Genomic DNA, 19,056 nt, shown 5'->3' with positions numbered 1-19,056 from the left:
AGTACTTCGCAATAGTCGAGCAATGGTGATTTTTCTTTTGTTTTTTTCAAATATCCCGAACAGCGTGAGCGGTAAACCTTTTAAAGCAATTAGCCATATATTCTACAAATTTTGATTTTCGGCAAATAATTTACTCTGGAAAAGAACAATTTTCAGTCTCTGTTATATTTTTGTATATAATTGAAAAACCGTGTAAATAATCGAAAAAATGCTATAAAATAAAAGTTTTAATACCGGATATCCTGCGTCTTTTGGTTCAAGAATTTTGTTGATCGAGTTTTTGCGGAAATAGTTTTTTTCTGGACGTCAAAAGCACGCGTATACTTTCATCGATTTTTCGAAAGTAACAAGACAATGCAAACTTAAATTTAGAATAAATCAAAAAGGAAAAACGAAAGAAACAAAAAAGTGTTTGTGAGGAATGTTACCTAAATATGAATGGTTGCTGTGGAAACCACGTAAGATTAGAGAAAATTGAGATGAGATTATACGTAACAGTATTAAAATTTTCGTAAATATATTATAAATAGTTAAATTAAACAAACTCGGCATACTTTTAGAGATAATGCAAATTACATCCAATGCCTTTGGGAGTTCTTTGAAAATCGTCAATTAAGCACGCATACACAAAACAAGAAAATGAGAAACATCTCGGAATTCAAAGCGCCAAGTTCTTTACAATATAGTAATATCCAAAAACACCTCCTTTTCCTTACAAAAAATAAGCAAATGCAAACGAAGTTCAAGAATTGACGTTGAAAATGCCCTGCATTGCCGTAAGCGTTTATTCGTTATAACATGATCGCATAAAAAATAGGATTTCTTATAAACCACATCGCAATTGTTAAAAAAAGGGCTATTACTTATTTTATGCCTAATGGTTAAGGAAATATTCATTCAGTACGTTCAGCTCTGGCAAGATTTGTCTCAACCCGTCAAGAGATTTACAACACTTCAAAATGGAAGCAATAGATAGCAATTGATTGATAGATTATACACTGCCCAGCCAATATAACGCAATATTTTTCAAAAACATCGAAATTTTTAACTTTATCCCACGATTCCGAACCACTTCGGCCATTTGCGGAATATTACCTAACGAGTTCGGGAGCAATCGGATGTTTTCGGAGATTTTACCGCAATTCTGAATGTAGTCGTGTTGTTTTACAAAAATGTACCCAAAAACTGGCGGTTGTAGACAATATGTTTGGCAAACTTCTTAAGTCACTTCTTAATTAGACTCAAATGCCTTTTACCACATAATATACTGTTAAACCTCATTTTCTCATATTAACAAACTTCAATTTAATATAACCTTTTGCTCTGCCGCTGCTTCACACCTTCTTAGAACATTTGAATTTTTGATTTCGTCTTGTTCATTTTAATCCCATGTTTGAGTTAGATTCAATTCATTCATTGTATCGGTCGTGTAAGGAATAATATCCTTAACTGCTAATCTTCTCTCCATTGATATTTCTTGTAACATTTCTTCTTTCGTTTCTCTTCACATGCACACAATGGGCCATTTGGGTTCCATAAGTTAACTTTTGTTGATAAGGTTCAAATTAAACAACGGAGGCTAACGACATGAAGAATTCAACTTTTTAGGAAATGTATGGGAATTTTTTCCATAGCCTTCTTCGCACATTCCATGAAAAATTACATTGACAAAGTTCGCATACGTCATACGTCAAATGCATGGGAATTTCTTTCCATAGCCTTCTTCGCCAATTCCACGAAAAATTACATCGGCAAAGTTCGAATACGTCATGAAGAAATCATTTTAAGTCATTGCATCCATTACAAATTTTTATTTTATAAGCGTTAATTTTACTGCGCTGATTTCTGCGCTCCGGTGATGTTGACACGTGGTGGATGCGCAATAATTATACTTTTCGATGTGGATTGGATCCGACAGATACGGGACGTGGTCACGCGAAATTTGCTGAGAGACGATGATAAACCTCGGATTCGAATTATTTTTATCGAAGATAGCCGCGTACCTTCGGGTCCCGAAGGATACGACCCCGGCGCACGAACTTTTGTCACATGCGATTCGAGAAATATCGTTGTTTATTTAAGAAAACGGATCGTATATAATTTTTTGTAATCCGCTGTTCGACCTACCGTGGTTGCAGCCACGCCCGATTCAAAGTGCATAAATACACCGAACAAATCTTCATTTTATATATTTATGTTTATACAGGGTGTTCGGAAATTGGGTTCGGAAACTTGGAGGAAGGATTCAACGGGGTAAAATAACGGTAGTAATTTTATTTTTAACACAGCGCGCTTAACTCTAAACGGAATAAGCTGGTATTTTGCACACAGCCCTGATTTAGCAAATGTCGTCGTTACAAAATAGAAGTGTTTCAGAAATATGTCACTAGAGGGCACTTTAGCTATTTAATAATAATAACAAATTGCCTTCATTGTTGTATATTGTTCTATACAGTCGAGATGAGGCGAAGTCTAGCAAAAGCCACTCCACATACCCTCTTAAATGTTTAATTGGGAAACTAAATAGGAAGTTATAAATACATTGATAAATTAAATATAGTATATTAGATAAGTGTAATAGTTAAATGGAAGAAGAAAGTTATTAAAAGTAAACATAAAAAGAATAACATTGAAAATCAAATTATTGAGAAGCAATTGAACTGAAGTGGCTTTTACTTGATGAAAATCCATTTAACAAAATAAATAAGAACTAAAAGTTTAGATTTTCACGAAATTATATATTTTCACATAACAATTGTTTGGACAACACCGTGTCTTTATCAAATGTAATATTTAAAAACTACCTGTTACTGTATATACCGAAAAATGACAATAAAACCTTAATTAATGTTGTTATGAGAATTTAAGTTTAATAATAGAGAGGTATTTAAATCTAGTTGATCGTTAAGCAATACATTTGAATGCTTCATTTTGTTATTCTCCATGGCTTCCAATAAATTTAATTTTCTACATTTTGTGGCTGTATGTAAAATATCAAAATGTTCGTCAAAAATGTGTTTTTCTGTGTTTAAGTGTGTAGCATATTGAGAATCTAGACTATTGTTTTTAAACGCTCTTTTATGTTTGTTAATGCGTTTCTTTGAAGGATCTACCTGTTTGTCCAATATCAATTTTAGGACACGATCCGCATTTCAACCTGTAGAGCTGTAGAAATTTGGACGCATCGTTTTATTGTTTTTTAAAAATTTTCCTATTGTGTTGTTAGTTCTGAAAGCTATTTTTAAACCACATTTTGACAAATGCTTTGAAACTTTTTCACTGTTTTAAATTTTTCGTGTTCTGTATTAGGTTTCGGATAAATAGAGTTTACTGCTGTCTGAATTTGTTCTTTATTTATAATTTTATCGATAATGGACGGATTGTAGTCCATGTTCAGTGCAATGTTGTAATTTTCTGTTGAGAGTGGTGTATTCAGAAGTCTGTGTATAAAAGAGTGAAATGCACACACACAGAGATACAGACAGAAGTCTATAAAATACGCCACCCTCAACAGAAAATTACAACAAAGAACTTAATCTCATTAAACAAATTGCACTGAACAACGGCTACAATCCGTCCATTATCGATAAAATTATAAATAAAGAACAAATCCAGAAAACAATTTTAAAAACAATAGTCTAGATTCCAATTATGCTACACACTTAAACAAAGAAAAACACATTTTTGACGACAATTTTGATATTTAACATACAGCTACAAACGGTAAAAAATTAAATTTATTGGAAGCCATGAAAATTAACAAAATAAGACATTCAAATGTATTGCTTAACGATCAGTTAGATTTAAATACCTCTCCATTATTAAATTTAAATTCTTATAACAACATTAATTAAGGGTTTATTGTCATTTTTCGGTATATATAGTAGCAGGTAGTTTGTAAATATTACATTTAATAAAGACACGGTATTGTCGAAACAATTGTCATGTCATAATATATAATTTCGTGAACATCTGAACTTTTAGTTCTTATTTATTTTGAGAAGTAAGCAGTTTCAGCCTGAAATATTTGTTAAAGAATTTAATGGAATGTGAGTAGGACGGATTGGATGTGCTAATAATTTAGAAAACCATAGGAGCCAAAAAGTACTTGAAAGTACTGTCAATTTTTAGCCAGTTAAGTTCCTGAATTTTGTGTGAAATGCTATCAAATTTGCGCAAGCCGAAAATAAATCTGCAACAGCTGTTTTGTAACCTATATATATGAATACCATCAAGGCATGGATAATAGAAGGACAAGTGATTGAGCTAAAAGTTTTCGTGAACTGAAATTAACGACAGTTCAAACATAAGACTTTTTCACCAACAAAGACACATTTGCTAGGAATCTAAGTCTAGAATCAAATATCTATAACACTAAGGTTTTTTATTACAGTTCACAATTTTAAAACGTTCACCGTTAATTAATAGTTACATTTGCATTCAAATAATCGATGGATGTATAAATATCAGAAAAATAAGTTAAGAATAATATAGGTCCAAGAACAGAACCTTGCGGTACACCTGATGAAACAGGGAGTAATTCAAAACTTACATTGTCAAGGACAACTGATATTGCAAAATAGAACAGATTGCCTTAAGCAGAATCACAAATTCTCAAAAATTGTTACTCTTGTTTTAAATCGATAAGTGTTATCGTTTAGCCACAAATCGTCTTTTTTATTCTCGGCCCGAATACCCCCACACTTCTAATTCATAGAAAGGTGATATTGAATATCGCGATGTGCATTTCTGTTACGGAAAAGCAAGTAGAAATGCAGGCCAGCATTATTAACCTGCAGGCGACGTGCACTAAATTTTTAAAATCGGTACGCTACAAATTAAAAAAGTCTAAAATTAGTATAAGTCGATGCAATACCATGTTTAATTTAAGTAACATAAATATATTTAACATTTTCGAAAATTATCAATAATAATCGGAAACTGAACAGTATACAACGCTAATTAGAATTCATTTCCAAAATAGGTGTTTCATACAAGACTTTAAGTGCCCCCAAAAAAAGAAGTCCACCGGATTAAGGTCTGGTGTGCCAGGCGGCCAAGCTAGAGGTCCGCCCCGACCTATCCATCGATGTTCAAATGCCTGATTTGAAAACCTTCTTACAGCTAATGCAAAATGAGGTGGACCACCATTTTGCATTAACTGCAAGGGTACCTCTTCCAGCAAAGATCGTAGTTCCTTTTGGAAAAATTGCAAAAATACATTTTCGCATAAAGTGATCCGTTAAAAAAACGAGTTCCTATAATATTATCTGCCCATTTTTGAAGGTATTCTTTTTTCTCTTGCACCGGTTCTTTTATACCTCGGTCTTCCTTTATTCATATTTTCAGATTCACCAGGTCTTCTGTGTATGTTGATGAATCTCCTACCAGATGGAACGTTTCTATTCGGATAAGCCCAGATATTAAGCCGTCGTGCTCGATCTACATTTCCATATGCTCTTCAAAATTTTACTTTTTCGGCCCTACATGTGTCACAGTTTTAAGATGAAGATTTTTTTTTTGCACAAATTTTACTATAAATTTATATTTTATATTTAATTACTGTATATTATTTTCTTATTCCAAAATACAAATTATACATGCCAGAGCAAACGTAACAAACAATGTACTGAAGAAGAGGTGATGTTAAAACGAACAAAGATTACAAAATTAACGTTAATGACTTAATAGAAGAGACAGCGCAACTAAAAATAGGGAGGAAGGAAAGAAACGAGAAATTCTAAGAAAATGACATGACATGCAGTTAACATTTTTTTTTATATTTACGTTATGAATATTATTTTGTCATGAAGATATGCTTTCTGTGTCAGCCAAATCCCATAGATTAGTACTACACAACAATTTTTTTTTGTTTCTTTTAATATCAATAAACTGATCAATCAATTGCGTCAGCAAAACTCCCATTTCCTGCACCTTCTCGTTACTGTTTTGTGATTTCATCACAAAGTGTGATGGCCAAGGCAATTTACACATTGAATCACTTGAAAAACAATTTTGTGACATTATCTACAGATAATAAAAAAAATAATACAAAACTTCATTTGACTAATTACTTTGCACCATTTTAATTTCTTTCACACTTCATTTTCTTGAGTGTTAATTTTTTAGAACTGAGAATATTGTGTTAGAAAGGTGAATCATAAAATAAATATTTTGTTAACATTGAGGGTTTTTATTCCGTCGCTCGAAAACGAAACAGCATATGAAAAGAACTCGAGAATCAAAAAAGTGATACGTTTAGTGGCTTCTCCAAAGTAAGTAATAACTATTGACAACAGTATTTACTGAACTTCACGATTTTAATCTAGTTCAAGACGAATTAACCTTTCATTGTAAATGATATTGGCAAATTTCAACAAAATGGGGTAAAAAATACAAAATCGATAACGAATCCCCAGTCCAGCGTTAGCGCATGTTTTTTGAAACACCCTGTATATAGAGCTATTCAAACACAAGTTTTCATTTTGGGATGTGTAAAGTCTTATTATGAAAATCTTTAAAAATTATTTTCATACTATACAAGTTGTCCTAAAAGTGTTAAAACTATCAAAGTTTTTAAATGCGAAACCTACAGTCTATACAAGACTATAACTTGATTAGTTAGGATTATAAGGATGAAATCTGTTTAATTCTAATTAAATTAATTCTAATTAAACAGATTTCATTAAATTAAATAATTAAATCTAATAATTGTGTTTTCCGATATCTGATTTTGACTAACATTTGAATTTTCTACTACCGTAAAAAAAACATTTTCAGCGAGACATTTTCTTATATTGTTGTTTGTATAACTTTCACTAAACTGTGTTGTGCTGTTCGAGAAGTCAATAAAATAAATAAAAAGAATAAAAACATGAAAACTGATAATTCTAGTAGTAGAAGGTGGAACTTTGGTATTTTTGGGACAATCTGTATAGTGCAAAAGTAATTTATAAAAGTAACGAAGGACTTTTCAAAAGTAAAAGTAAAACTTTTGAAAACCTTTTCCCGTATACACTGTACGAACTTGTTGACATATGGTGGCTGCGCCGGAAGATGCACTCTCAATCTCAGTTTGATTTCCTCTTTCGAAGTCCTGAGATATGAATCCACAACTGATCTAATGGCAAATGCGGCAAGAAAACAAGTCGTCAAATCATGTAATTTCGAAAAATAATCGCAGGTGCATTTTTTTTTCAATCAATTTTCCTCCTGCGTCAAGTACGGGAGATCCGGGCTCATTACTTAGGTAGGCGTTGCCCTGCCGATTAACGATTTTCCATCGGGAAGTTCGGTTGGGTCCCGGTGCCAGTCACAAGACAGTCCATTAGTCTTTCCATCGGAATCTCCTGAGGCTTCACGCCGCTCCCAAACTGTTGTTATTCGTCCACACACGGAGTCCGCCCTCGGAAACCGTCCTCAGAGGTTAGGAGGATGCTGCTAGGCGACGGACCGGGATCCTCCGACCGGATCGTCAACGAGCTATGGAGGAGGCAGAAGGAGGAAGCCCGTCGCAGGAAAATTAACGAGCAACGAGAGGTAATCGCTAATTTAGTAGCTTGTTTCGTTAGAGGTAGAATAAGAAAAGCTTATTTCAACTGGCCAAGGAGCCGGCCTGTAGTTTCGGCGGCTTTCGTAGTTCGGGAAGGTTTTAGACAAACTACTTTAAATGAACGATACACCTTTAATTATTACGAATTTCCTAAAATAGATTTTATTTATTATTATCGACTTTGAATAGTCACACTATTACCACTTTTCCAAAGAGTTCATATTTTTTAAGAAGTATAAAAATGATTTCTTCTCCAATGTAGTCGATCCCTGTGTGTTCCAGATGAGGGAGATGCTGGAAAAGTACTGGCCGTGGGGCAAGACGGAGTCGACCAAGCCCAGGGGACTGAGAAACCTCCGTCTGGATGAGCTCTTCCCCAACAAAGACTACCAAAACGTGGGTTGTCCGCTAGGGGCTATCTACGCTTACACTAAACTCTGTTTAACGATTTAAGGCGAAACGCTACGTGGGGCCCCTGGAGATGGGCAGGCCGGGAGGCGGGGCACCCCTGGTAAACGAAGGTCGGAAGATCGCGACCACGAAGGAGGATCCGTTATTACGGTTTCAGTTCGGGAGCAAAGACTTGAGAAGGGCGGTGGACAACGGCTTGAGGTACAAAACGGATCGGAATGCCCAGATGGAGTACAAAAGGGAACTGGGTGAGCGTGATAATGGCGACTTATTTTGTATTTTAAATCAAATCCGTTACCATCCTTTCAACCTTTTTGACGATGCATGAGCGCAACAATCTTCAGCATCAAGTGTCTTCGAAGCACAATATTTTAAATTTCTTTTTTGGACTGTTTCCAATATAGGAAAAAAGGCATCATTTAATTAAACCAAATTAATTAATTTAATGTTTGCTTTAATTAAATTCAATTAAAATCTTTGGGTATGCAATTAGCATAACTTGAGCTCTAAGGTGAAATTAAAAAAAAAAATAAACGTTTATTTTGTTTAATTAAATTGACCTAAATTAAATTTACTATGGCGAATTTTTCTCTAAATTATTATAATTATACGATTTTTTTTATTTTCAATCAAATCAATTAAGATCCTTTTAACCTTCTTGATGATGCAGGAGCACAATAATCTTCAACATCAAGTGTCTTCGAAGCACAATAAAATATTTTAAATTTGTTTTTTGAACTGTTTCCAATACAGATTTATTTAAAATTTCAAATGATTTCATCACAAAGAAACACATCATATAATTAAATCAAATTAATTAATTTAATGTGTGTTTTAATTAAATTCAATTAAAAACTTTGGGTATGCACTTAGAATAACTTGAGCTATTAGGTGAAATGAAATAAACGAAATACATGTTTATTTTGTTTAATTAAATAAACTTAAATTAAAGTTCACTATGGCGACTTTTCTCTAAATTATTATAATTACACGAATATTTTTTTAAATTTCAAATCAAATCCATTAAGATCCTTTCAACCTTCTTGACGATGCAATGCACAATAAATTATTTTAAATTTGATTTTTGGACTCATTGCAATACAGGTTTATTTAAAATTTGAAACGATTTCATCATCATTTAATTAAGTCAAATTAATTAATTTAAAGTATGTTTTAATTAAATTCAATTAAAAACTTTGCGTATGCACTTAGCATCACTTGAGCTATTAGGTGAAATTAAATAAAATAAATCAAACATTTATTTCGTTTAATTAAATTAACTTAAATTAAATTTCACTATGGCGACTTTTTCTTTAAATTATTATATTTATACGAATATGTTTTTAAATTTCAATTAAATCCATTAAGATCCTATCAACCTTCATTAGCAATCAGCATCTAGTGTCTTCAAAGCACAATAAATTATTTTAAATTTGTGTTTTGGACTCTCTGCAATACAGGTTTATTTAAAATTTTAAATGATTTCATAAAAAAAATCATTTAATTAAATGAAATTAATTAATTAAATGTTTGTTTTAATTAAATTCAATTACAAAACTTTGGTTACGCACTTAGAAAAACTTAATGAAATTAAATAAAATAAATTAAACATTTATTTTGTTGAATTAAAATAACATAAATTAAATTTCACTATGAAGACTTTTTTTCTAAATTATTATAATCATACGAATATTTTTTTTAATATCAATCAAATACATTACGATCTTTTCAACCTTCTTGACCATGCATGAGCACAACAATCTTCACCATCGGGTGTCTTCAAAGCACAATAAATTATTTTAAATTTGTTTTTTGGACCTGTATTGCAGTTCATTTAAAAAAAATTATTTTATCATTTAATTAAATGTTTGTCTTAGTTAAATTTAATTAAAATATTTAATTAAAATCTTTGGGTATGCCCTTAGCATGAAATTATATTTAATGACGTATATTTTAGTCATATTTAAAACTTGAGCTATAAGGTGAAATTAAATTAAATAAATTACACGTTTATTTAAATTAACTTAAGTTAAATTTCACTATGGTCGCGTTGCAGACAAGCTCGTGGATGAGAAGAGACGCATACGCGAGAAGGAAAAGCAACTCGAAATGGAATACGAAAAACGGCAAGTATGTCAGGAAGGGGGATCGAAAATGAAGACAATATGATAAAACTTAAAAAAAAATGATGTTTAAGGGTTGGTCGGAGGGGAACGCTGTGAGGAAGCTCGACAGGGACGAAGAACAGAGGTGAACACGTTATAGTCCAAGTCACACTGAGAACACAGTATATTAATGTCAATATCGCTCTCAGAACTGTCGTCAATATTAAGTTGATCCATCATTTCCTGTCGGTCTTTTTTTTATATTTTGTTGAGTTTCCTTCTTCTTTTTTGACTAGGGCAATACCTCTTGTGAGAGAGACGTCCAACCATTTCGCCGTCATTGTAGGGGCCTGCCTGGTGGTCGTCTTGTGATGAGATCATTTCAGACGTTTATTCTCCTGCGGCATGCTGCATTTGAAAGATTCCGACCCATAAGTTGCGATACAGAATATTAGCGCTTTGGGAATCCTCATCTTGGTCATTTTCGGAATGTTGTGGTCTTTCCAGCCAGTTTATCCAAAGCTTCTTTTGCCATTCCAATTCTTCTGTTGATTTCTGGCTCAGAGCCTCCTTTGCTAGTTAGTTTTGCCCCAAGATAGATGACAGTGTCTCTGGTTTCTATATCATGAATGTTTCGAAGTGGCAATGTGATTGTCTGAGGTCTATCCACAATCAGCAGACATCATTTGGTCCTTTTCAGACGTAAGCCTGATTCCAAACTGGCAGCTTCCACACCTTGAAGGAGTTTAAACATTTCTTGTTCAGTTTGTGCCAAAACCATTCGAAAATCGTGAGTTTGACACTTTCTTCCAGTCAATAGAGATTCTGCCATCCCAGTTGTATAGAGCCCTTCTAATGATCCATTCTTCGTAGATGAAAGAGAATCGGGGAGAGAATGCAACCCTGGCTAACGCCTTTTCCCACATTGAATCCTGTTGATAATTGCCCTTCTATTCGTATGTCTGCTCTGTTCTTGGCATATAAGGCTTTTATGATATATACGAGATGTTACGGGAACCCTATATCTCTCAAGATGTTCCAAAGTCGTCTCCACTGTACTGTGTCAATTGCGCCTTGGAGGAAGCAGAATATAGCTGGTACATTGTATTCGTACACTACATTCTCAGTGTGACTTGGACTATCGTCAGGTAGTCTTTAATTGGTTCGGAAGGGATGTTTCGATCAGGAACGGGAGGCAGCGGAGGGTGATCAAGCTCGAGCCCATCGTCCACCCGAAGACATTCATTGTGGCGGGCAAGAACCGCAAACTGTCGCCGTTTTCGAGCGACGGAGACGGCGTCGAGTTGGTGGCCCTCCTTACCAAGGACAAGAACCGCCCGCCGAGGGCGCCACTCTGCAGCACCGACGTCACGAGGGAGAGAGAGTCGGGGTGATTTGTTTGCTCAGCTCGGTGATAATAAAAAGAGAAGGAGTAAAGAGAATAGAGTCAAAGTAAAACGAAAAAAAAAAACGCAAATAATAATTGAAATAGGCAATTTTTTAAAGGTTTGTGAGTTTGAAAGAGCTGGATGGTGCTTTATAGTTTCTATTCTATTTAGAGATCTTTTTCTTAGAGATAGAAACAACAATAACACTCATACAAGCAACTCCTTTGAAATTGTACGGTCTGGAAAATATTTTTACCTCTTTCTTTTACTAAGTAAACTGTGTGGAAACAGTTTCTTATTATTAACATTCGAGAGTAGTTATTAATTATATTAAAAAAAAATAATCACTTAAATTTTAATAAATTTTTGATATAGGACAGCACTAATTGTCTAAACAAACAAAGACAATGTTCATGATAGTTTTTTCTCTTATTTTTTGGAACAAAAGAACCAATCTCATTGTAAGGTAAGTCATTTTCAACATCGTTGATGTTTTTATTGGAGTCGTTTTGACATTTCCCTTACTACTTCATATACTTATATATAGTTATATAATATTTATATATGTATATATATATATATATATATATATATATATATATATATATATATATATATATATATATATATATATATATATAAATACAAGAAAGTTTTTGTGGCACATTTACTTATATAATTGAAGTTTTTGAAGTGCCTGTACAAAAACCAAATGAACTCATAATGAATAACCTCATGACCCTGAATATATATATATATATATATATATATATATATATATATATATATATATATATATATAATATAACTACAAGAAAGTGTATGAGGTACATTTAGTTGCATAATTAAAGATTCTGAAGTGCCTGTACAAAAACCAAATGGACTTATAATCAATAATCTTATGCCTTAAATATATATAACTACAAGAAAGTGCCTGTACAAAAGCCAAATAGACTTATAATTGATAACCTTATGACCTTAAATATATATAATAACAACAATGTTTTTGAAGTGCCGCTACAACACCCAAATGAACTTATGGACCTTAAATATAAATAACTACAAGAAAGTTTTTGAGGTACACTTACTTATATAATTAAAGTTTCTGAAGTGCCTGTACAAAAACCAATTAATCGATAACCTAATGAGCTTAAAATATCTTGTCGTGTAAAATATAGTGTTTTTTGCGCAAGGATTTTCTAGAATAATCCATAACCTAGAATTACCTGCTGGGGAGTGCGTAACTACATTTGCGTATTATAAGAAAATAAGCGAATGGCGTAAATGGGTAGAGACAAGACTGTATTTATTGCGCGTTTAATTAAAATTTTTGATGACACTGCCGATGCGTTGGCCCGCGGGCGTACAGGCATTTAATTCTTTTAGCTTTCTCAAGACGTAGACGAATATGCAAATTATCATTCCGATTTCCCCTAACCAATTTCTATGTGTTTAAATACTTAAAATAGAAAAATTGCCTACTAAATTTGAAACAAACGCCCATTTTTTTCTTCCTTACTTATTTCGTTGATTTTATTGTAACTCTACCGATCGGAGCGCTCTTAAAAACATGCACATATACTTACTTCAATTGAGCAGGTGCTAAAGCTTGTCTCTTAATGGGAGAGAGTAATAAAATGTAAATTTGCAATGGCAATCATTAAACAGGGTGTTAAGTGTAAAGTTCAGATAAATTGCAATGAGAATTTTCCGTATTTCAGTTTTTAAGTCTACACATCTCTAATCATTCTTAAGGTCATATTAACTTGTATACAATGGACAGACGAGTAGAATTAGTATTAGAATAAATAATAAAAAATAATTACGTATGATAACAATTGAGATAAAGCAAATAAAAACTTATATACAGTGTGTCGCACTTACCCTTGTAAAATCTTTGTTTATGGTTCGATTTTGGTAATTCTTTTTTGTTGGATAGATCTCTCAATAATGCACTAAAACCTTGTTTTGCTGATTACTTCAAGCTAAAGTTCTCACCAACTGGGACTACTTAACAAAAGGGAGAGAACCCAACTATACCTGTCCACCCACCTACCACTCTCGGGACTCTCGACAATTATCTTAGATACAACCCTACGCCCATCGAATACAGAGCATAACAATTATTTAATCAGATTTAAGATTGTGATCACCTATGTTACACTTCAGTGGAAAAATAGGCAAGGTATAATTGGTTCTACGACAATAAATTATTATTATAAAATACGTAAAATAAAATAACTGACAAAAATAATTTTTCGAGAGACATTTTTGTGTGAGAAAATTATATCTGTCATACGACTGGCGAAGAACTCGTGTCCACCAAAAAAAGTTCCTTTTTAAATTTTGATTGTTCCCCCAGGAAGTCAGGCTCCTGGAATCGCCACGACTCCGCCTACTTGAAGGACCTCGCCCAGCAAATGATGACGAAGAAGCAAACGTCGCAGGTAAGACGAAAGAGAAATAATGAGTCGCGATATTTTATGGGAGTCGAACGGATCTTCTTTGGAAGAGGTCCATAACCAAAACATTGGGCAAAAAAAAAGCAAAACGTAAACGTTCCGAATTCATAATTATGTACCGTGCGTTCAATTTCTCTTGATAACATTATTATTGGCCGTCACTTTTTTGTTTTTAGAGATATCAAGGTAAACAAAAAAGAAAATGTAGAGTTAGTAGCCAAGTTTTTTTCCAAGTGACGTATAAAACAAAACACTGACATATAAGCCTACATCATATTTTTTTAAATGGAAAACCCTGTGTATTATATATTATATATTATATTTTGTCCACTTTATATTAGGAAATTTTTATATAATTTTAACTGGCTTTTTTAAATGACTGACTGCAACAAAAATAATTATTTACAAATTAATGTAGAACAAAAACACTAACAATGACAAAACACACTAAAGTAATAAATTCTTTAACTATTCTAAATACTGCTGTATGTGACCACTATTTTCCTGGACATATTTCTCGTACACTCTAATTGTATGATATCTTGCATTCAGTAACATTTCCGGATTGTCTCTTAACTGATTGATTGAATCTGAAATCCTTTGCCGGAGTGCCAGGACATTACTCCAAGGAGTGCACGTGATTTTTTATGTGTCCCCAAAAGAAAAAATCGATTAAAGTTAAGTCGGGGCTGTTTTCTGGCCAATCCATAGTTCCGCCGTTCTCTATCCAACCGCTGGGATATTCCATGTTAAAAAAAAATAACATTGTGAGGAGGGACACCGTATTGCTGCCATATAATCAGCGCTGATATATTTATAGGTAAATCTTTTATATATTGTTTGATTCTCTAAAAGTTGCAAATAACGATGTCCAACTAACTTTTGATCTATACATATATAAATATACATTAATTGATTCGTACCTCTGGGTTTTTGTTTCGTGTATTTGTCTAGGATTATTTAAAACCAATATCGCGTATTTTGTCTATTTCAACCCTTTCTTGTAGTGAACGAACTTTTATCGGCCTATAAAATGTTTTTCAAAAAATTATTATTTTCGTTATGTCTATTTAAACTGCACATTCCTTTGACATTATTTATATTCTTTCAAAACTGAATGGATTGATCCCCGAGAAATACCTGTCTCTTCATATACTCTAGTAATAGAGGAAACTGGATGTGACTAACAGAATTTGCTTTGCTTTATTTTCATCATTTAAAACATTATGATCCGGCATACCTTTTTTGCATTTAATACGTTACCGTCTTCTGCAAAATACTTTGGCAGCCTTGGAAATATCTGTTTTGAAGGAGCTCGGCGCTCTTTATTATTCAGAAAGTATACTTGAAGCATTTCACTTCATGCCTTGGACAATAATTCAACCATCAACGTTGTTTACTAATATGTCAGACATAAACATATTTTTATTTGTCAGAAATCGGGTGCCATCACTGCTTGCATACCTTCTTGACCTGAAATACCTAGACAATATGCAATAATATATAATCTAAGCAGATCAGATCATTTGCCAATTTACCTATCCCTATATCGGCTGTCTGTATCATGGAAACGTCGTTTGCACCATCACCAATTGCTAGGGTCCTCATCTTCATCTCTTCTTTTACCACTTTAACTACGTAAGCTTTTTGCAAGGGCGTAGCTCTGCATCATAAGTGGTTAGCTTCAAAAACGGGACAGTGAGATTTGATCTTCTATCCAGAATGTATGTTAGTGTTTTACCGTCAAAAACTAAAGCTCTACTGTTATTTTTGCAGGTGCTTGTAAATACCTCCGTCGACCGAAACTGACGAATACGTAGCGCCAATGTCATACGCGCTATTTTCTGATATCACCTGAGCTTCTTTAAGTTGTTGTTATTTAGTCAGGCCTTCTTCAGCTAAACAACAATGGATTGTGCTTTCGGCGCTTTCTTTAGATCGCGCCATGATCTTCAGTAACTCCATTTGCGGTCAGAACCCACACTACTATATCGGTCGAAATTAAGGCGGAAAGAGTTTCGGGTACACCTTCCTGTAGCCGATCTTCAATTCCTGAAAATTTTGACTGCATGAACCACGAAATTTTTTTGAATAGGATGGAACAATACGGAAGCTCTGAACTGGTTTAGATCGTTCTTAACAAATCGTGGGCAGTATGTTGAAATACGTCAGGAAAAAGGCAACCTATGATACGTACATTGCTTGGCCCTGTGTTATTTATCCTTTTTAGCAATGAACTTTCTGCTCATCTAAGTTTATCAGAGTTTGGTAAAGACTGTTCAAGTTTAATCTCTTCACACTGCGATCAAATAAATAAATTCACAACTTGTACTGCTAAATAGCTGGTTTAACACCAACGACCTCTTTTTGCATGTCCAAAAAACAAGTGTACTGATTTTCAAATGCCCACAAAACAAAAAAAAGACTAGAACTCGACGAAACCCTGTCTCCAAATCTGCACACTTATTGTTTCCCAATAAAAAATTTAAAAACTGTTTTGAATGGGAAATGGTTGGTAAATTTCTACTATGCTCACATCCATTCGAGATTACTCTATGGTATTCCTTTTGGGGAAATTCAAGCCGTGCGACATCTGTTTACAAATCCCAAATCGCTGGAGTGTCGCTGAATAGTTCGTGCACTCGTTCAAATTATATAAAAATTTTCTATTTTTGCCGAATTGTCAAAAACGAGTGGATTAAAATATATTGATAGTGTTTTGTTTTATACGTCACTTGGAAAAAACTCGGCTACTGACCCTACATTTTGTTTTTTTGTTTACCTTGGTATCTCCAAAAACAACAACTTTAAGGCCAGTACTTAAATGTTCCGCTAAACTATCTCTTCAAGTGACCTTATACAGAGGTATCGGAAGGGAAAAAGGACATGGTTCCCTTGCTGATGGTTCTGTGTACTGAAGGATTTGAAAATCTACGTAGCGAATGTCCAAAAGTTTCGACACTTTTCAAGATTGGCGATTTCACAGAAACTGCCAGAAGATTCTGGTTAATTTTCCACCATTACTCCAGTCGGAAAATCCGTTCCGATTGCGCCACTTAAATATCTTCGCTTAACTTGGGGCTTCGTCTGCTGTTCGGGACATATAACTCCTCCCTCCTTAACTTTCGAAAATTAAAGGAACGTTTTTTCGAAAAACCTCCAAAATTTTCTTCTTGGCATGTTTCCTCTGGTTTGGATGCCCCCAACCTTTGAAATAGAATCGAATTGTTTTTCGAGATTTACGATTTCAGGATCGCTCACTAATTGATTTGATTTGATTCGTTTTCTCTTTTTCTTAAACTAATCGCGTGCAATGCGAGCCCTAAACTATCCCTTCAAGTGACCTTATACAGAGGTATCGGATGTTTCTGTGCTGAAGGATTTGAAAATCCACGTAGTGAATGTTTCGACACTTTCGACGAGCGGCGATTTCACATAAACTCCCAGAACATTCTGGATAATTGTCCACCACTAGTGCACTTAGAAAATCCTACTGACTGCGCCACTTATATAATCCAAATTCGACTTTTGATGCGATATCAGCGAGGTGTTATCTTCGCTTAGCTTTGGGCGTCGTCTGCTGTTCCGTTAAAATGTTATCAGCATAATTTGAACGCGCGCTACTTTAAAAACGCCCGTTTCTTGCCGAATTCATGCTTCATAATTCATACGCTCGCCGCAGGACATGAAAGCGGAGGAAAACGAAACCGCTCGACGTCATTTTACGACCTGGACCGGGTTCTGGGGCAGACCCGGCAACGGGGCCCCCAGGTCGGCCGTGAAGAAGGCCTCGCTCGACCGCCTGCTCTACCCCCCGATGATGCCCATCGGGGTGCACTAGAAGACTTGCCGTTTAGAGATGCCAAATTAAAATGTTAAAAATGCGGAAAGCCTTTCAATTACCTCCCCACGTGGTAACTCGTTTCGTCGCGAGAGGGGGGCGGGGCGGAGATTGCATAGAGAAAACGCGTTATAGCTTTTTAACGACTCGCAGGCGATGAAAAAGGACGCGACAACAATTGCCCGGAAAGCAATTCAATTTTAAAGATGTTTACGTACGTTAATGTCGTTCCCATCGGTGAGAACGGCTGTTTAAAATGGCGGCAACAATTTTACTGCCAAGGAAAAGATATGCATTTTTGTTTCGTTCATCTTTTCATGGAACACCGAAATTTAGGTAAAATTATCTAACTGAGGAGTCAATTTCGTTAATAAATAGCGGAACTCAGTAAAACTCGTTCTCTAATTATCTATTACACCGTCTATTGGAGATCTTGATTAGACAAAATGAGTTAACCAGCAGCTGCCATTTAGTTGTCTTGATACGAATGGATTCTCGCATGCTACGAGTACGAATACAAATACTTTATTAATGTTACTGGCACAGATGATTTACATACGTCAAACAAAAAGGAATAAAATAACATATACTTAAAATGCACCTGGTACATTATAACTAAAATACAAATAATCATCGAAAGAATAAAAATGATGATTAATTAAAAATGGTATTACTGTTTGTTTAAAAATTTCAAATGGTAAATTACGAAGAGCATTTGGAAAAACCTAACTCTAAGCGGCAGTAGGTAATAATCACATTGTCCCGACCTCTGGTTTGATGGTCACTCAGTTTTATCATTATTTAAAACTAAGTTGCTCCGAGAATGAGGCAGGCGAGGCTTGATGATGGATGGTCTCGCCCTCCCTCGGACCAGGGCGCTGCTTGGACTGAAGGGAATGTAGAGCACTAACAGGGACCTACACAGGACATTGCAGGCTTAGGAGGCATCTTTGCTTGCTAGGCATTGGAGACGACCCGGAGTGCAGCTGGTGCATGGAAGGGGAGGAGACCCCGTATCATCTGCTCACCGAGTGCCCTGCTTTGACATGGGCAAGATTGGAAATCTTCGGAGGGGCGGCATTATGGGGGCACAACGGGCCCATCTGGTGGCCTAAGTGCTTGGACACCCGCGACGGCGCCCCCTTTAATACCAATACGTAACCTAAGCTGTATTTCCAAAATTTTCAAAAAGATGCTGATTATTTGATGTCTATTTTCAGCTCGATAATAATTGACGAGCAGTACTTTTAACAATAAGTCCCTAAGTCAATTTGGTTAGTTACACCAGTTACATAGT

General features: G+C 34.6%; 1 protein-coding gene across 2 annotated transcripts; it reads left to right on the top strand.

Moving 5' to 3' along the window:
* Positions 1 to 7,290: 7,290 nt before the first annotated feature.
* LOC132702522 (uncharacterized) lies at positions 7,291 to 17,802 on the top strand. 2 transcript variants are annotated; one of them, XM_060671202.1, is made up of 8 exons: positions 7,291 to 7,539; positions 7,835 to 7,948; positions 8,007 to 8,211; positions 10,020 to 10,093; positions 10,161 to 10,213; positions 11,255 to 11,458; positions 13,819 to 13,903; positions 17,601 to 17,802. In XM_060671202.1, exons 1-8 carry the CDS (start codon positions 7,435 to 7,437, stop codon positions 17,757 to 17,759), a joined length of 999 nt encoding a protein of 332 aa, XP_060527185.1. In that variant the 5' UTR covers positions 7,291 to 7,434; the 3' UTR covers positions 17,760 to 17,802. The 2 variants fall into 2 exon arrangements, with proteins under 2 accessions (XP_060527185.1, XP_060527184.1); XM_060671201.1 differs by having other exon boundaries at positions 11,240 to 11,458.
* The last annotated feature ends 1,254 nt before the right edge of the window (positions 17,803 to 19,056 follow it).

The sequence above is a fragment of the Cylas formicarius genome, unplaced genomic scaffold (assembly GCF_029955315.1).
Source record: "Cylas formicarius isolate icCylForm1 unplaced genomic scaffold, icCylForm1.1 PGA_scaffold_5__7_contigs__length_24384050, whole genome shotgun sequence".
Lineage (NCBI taxonomy): Eukaryota > Metazoa > Arthropoda > Insecta > Coleoptera > Brentidae > Cylas > Cylas formicarius.
The sequence above is the reverse complement of the archived record's forward strand: the minus strand, read 5'-3'. Positions and strand labels throughout refer to the sequence as shown.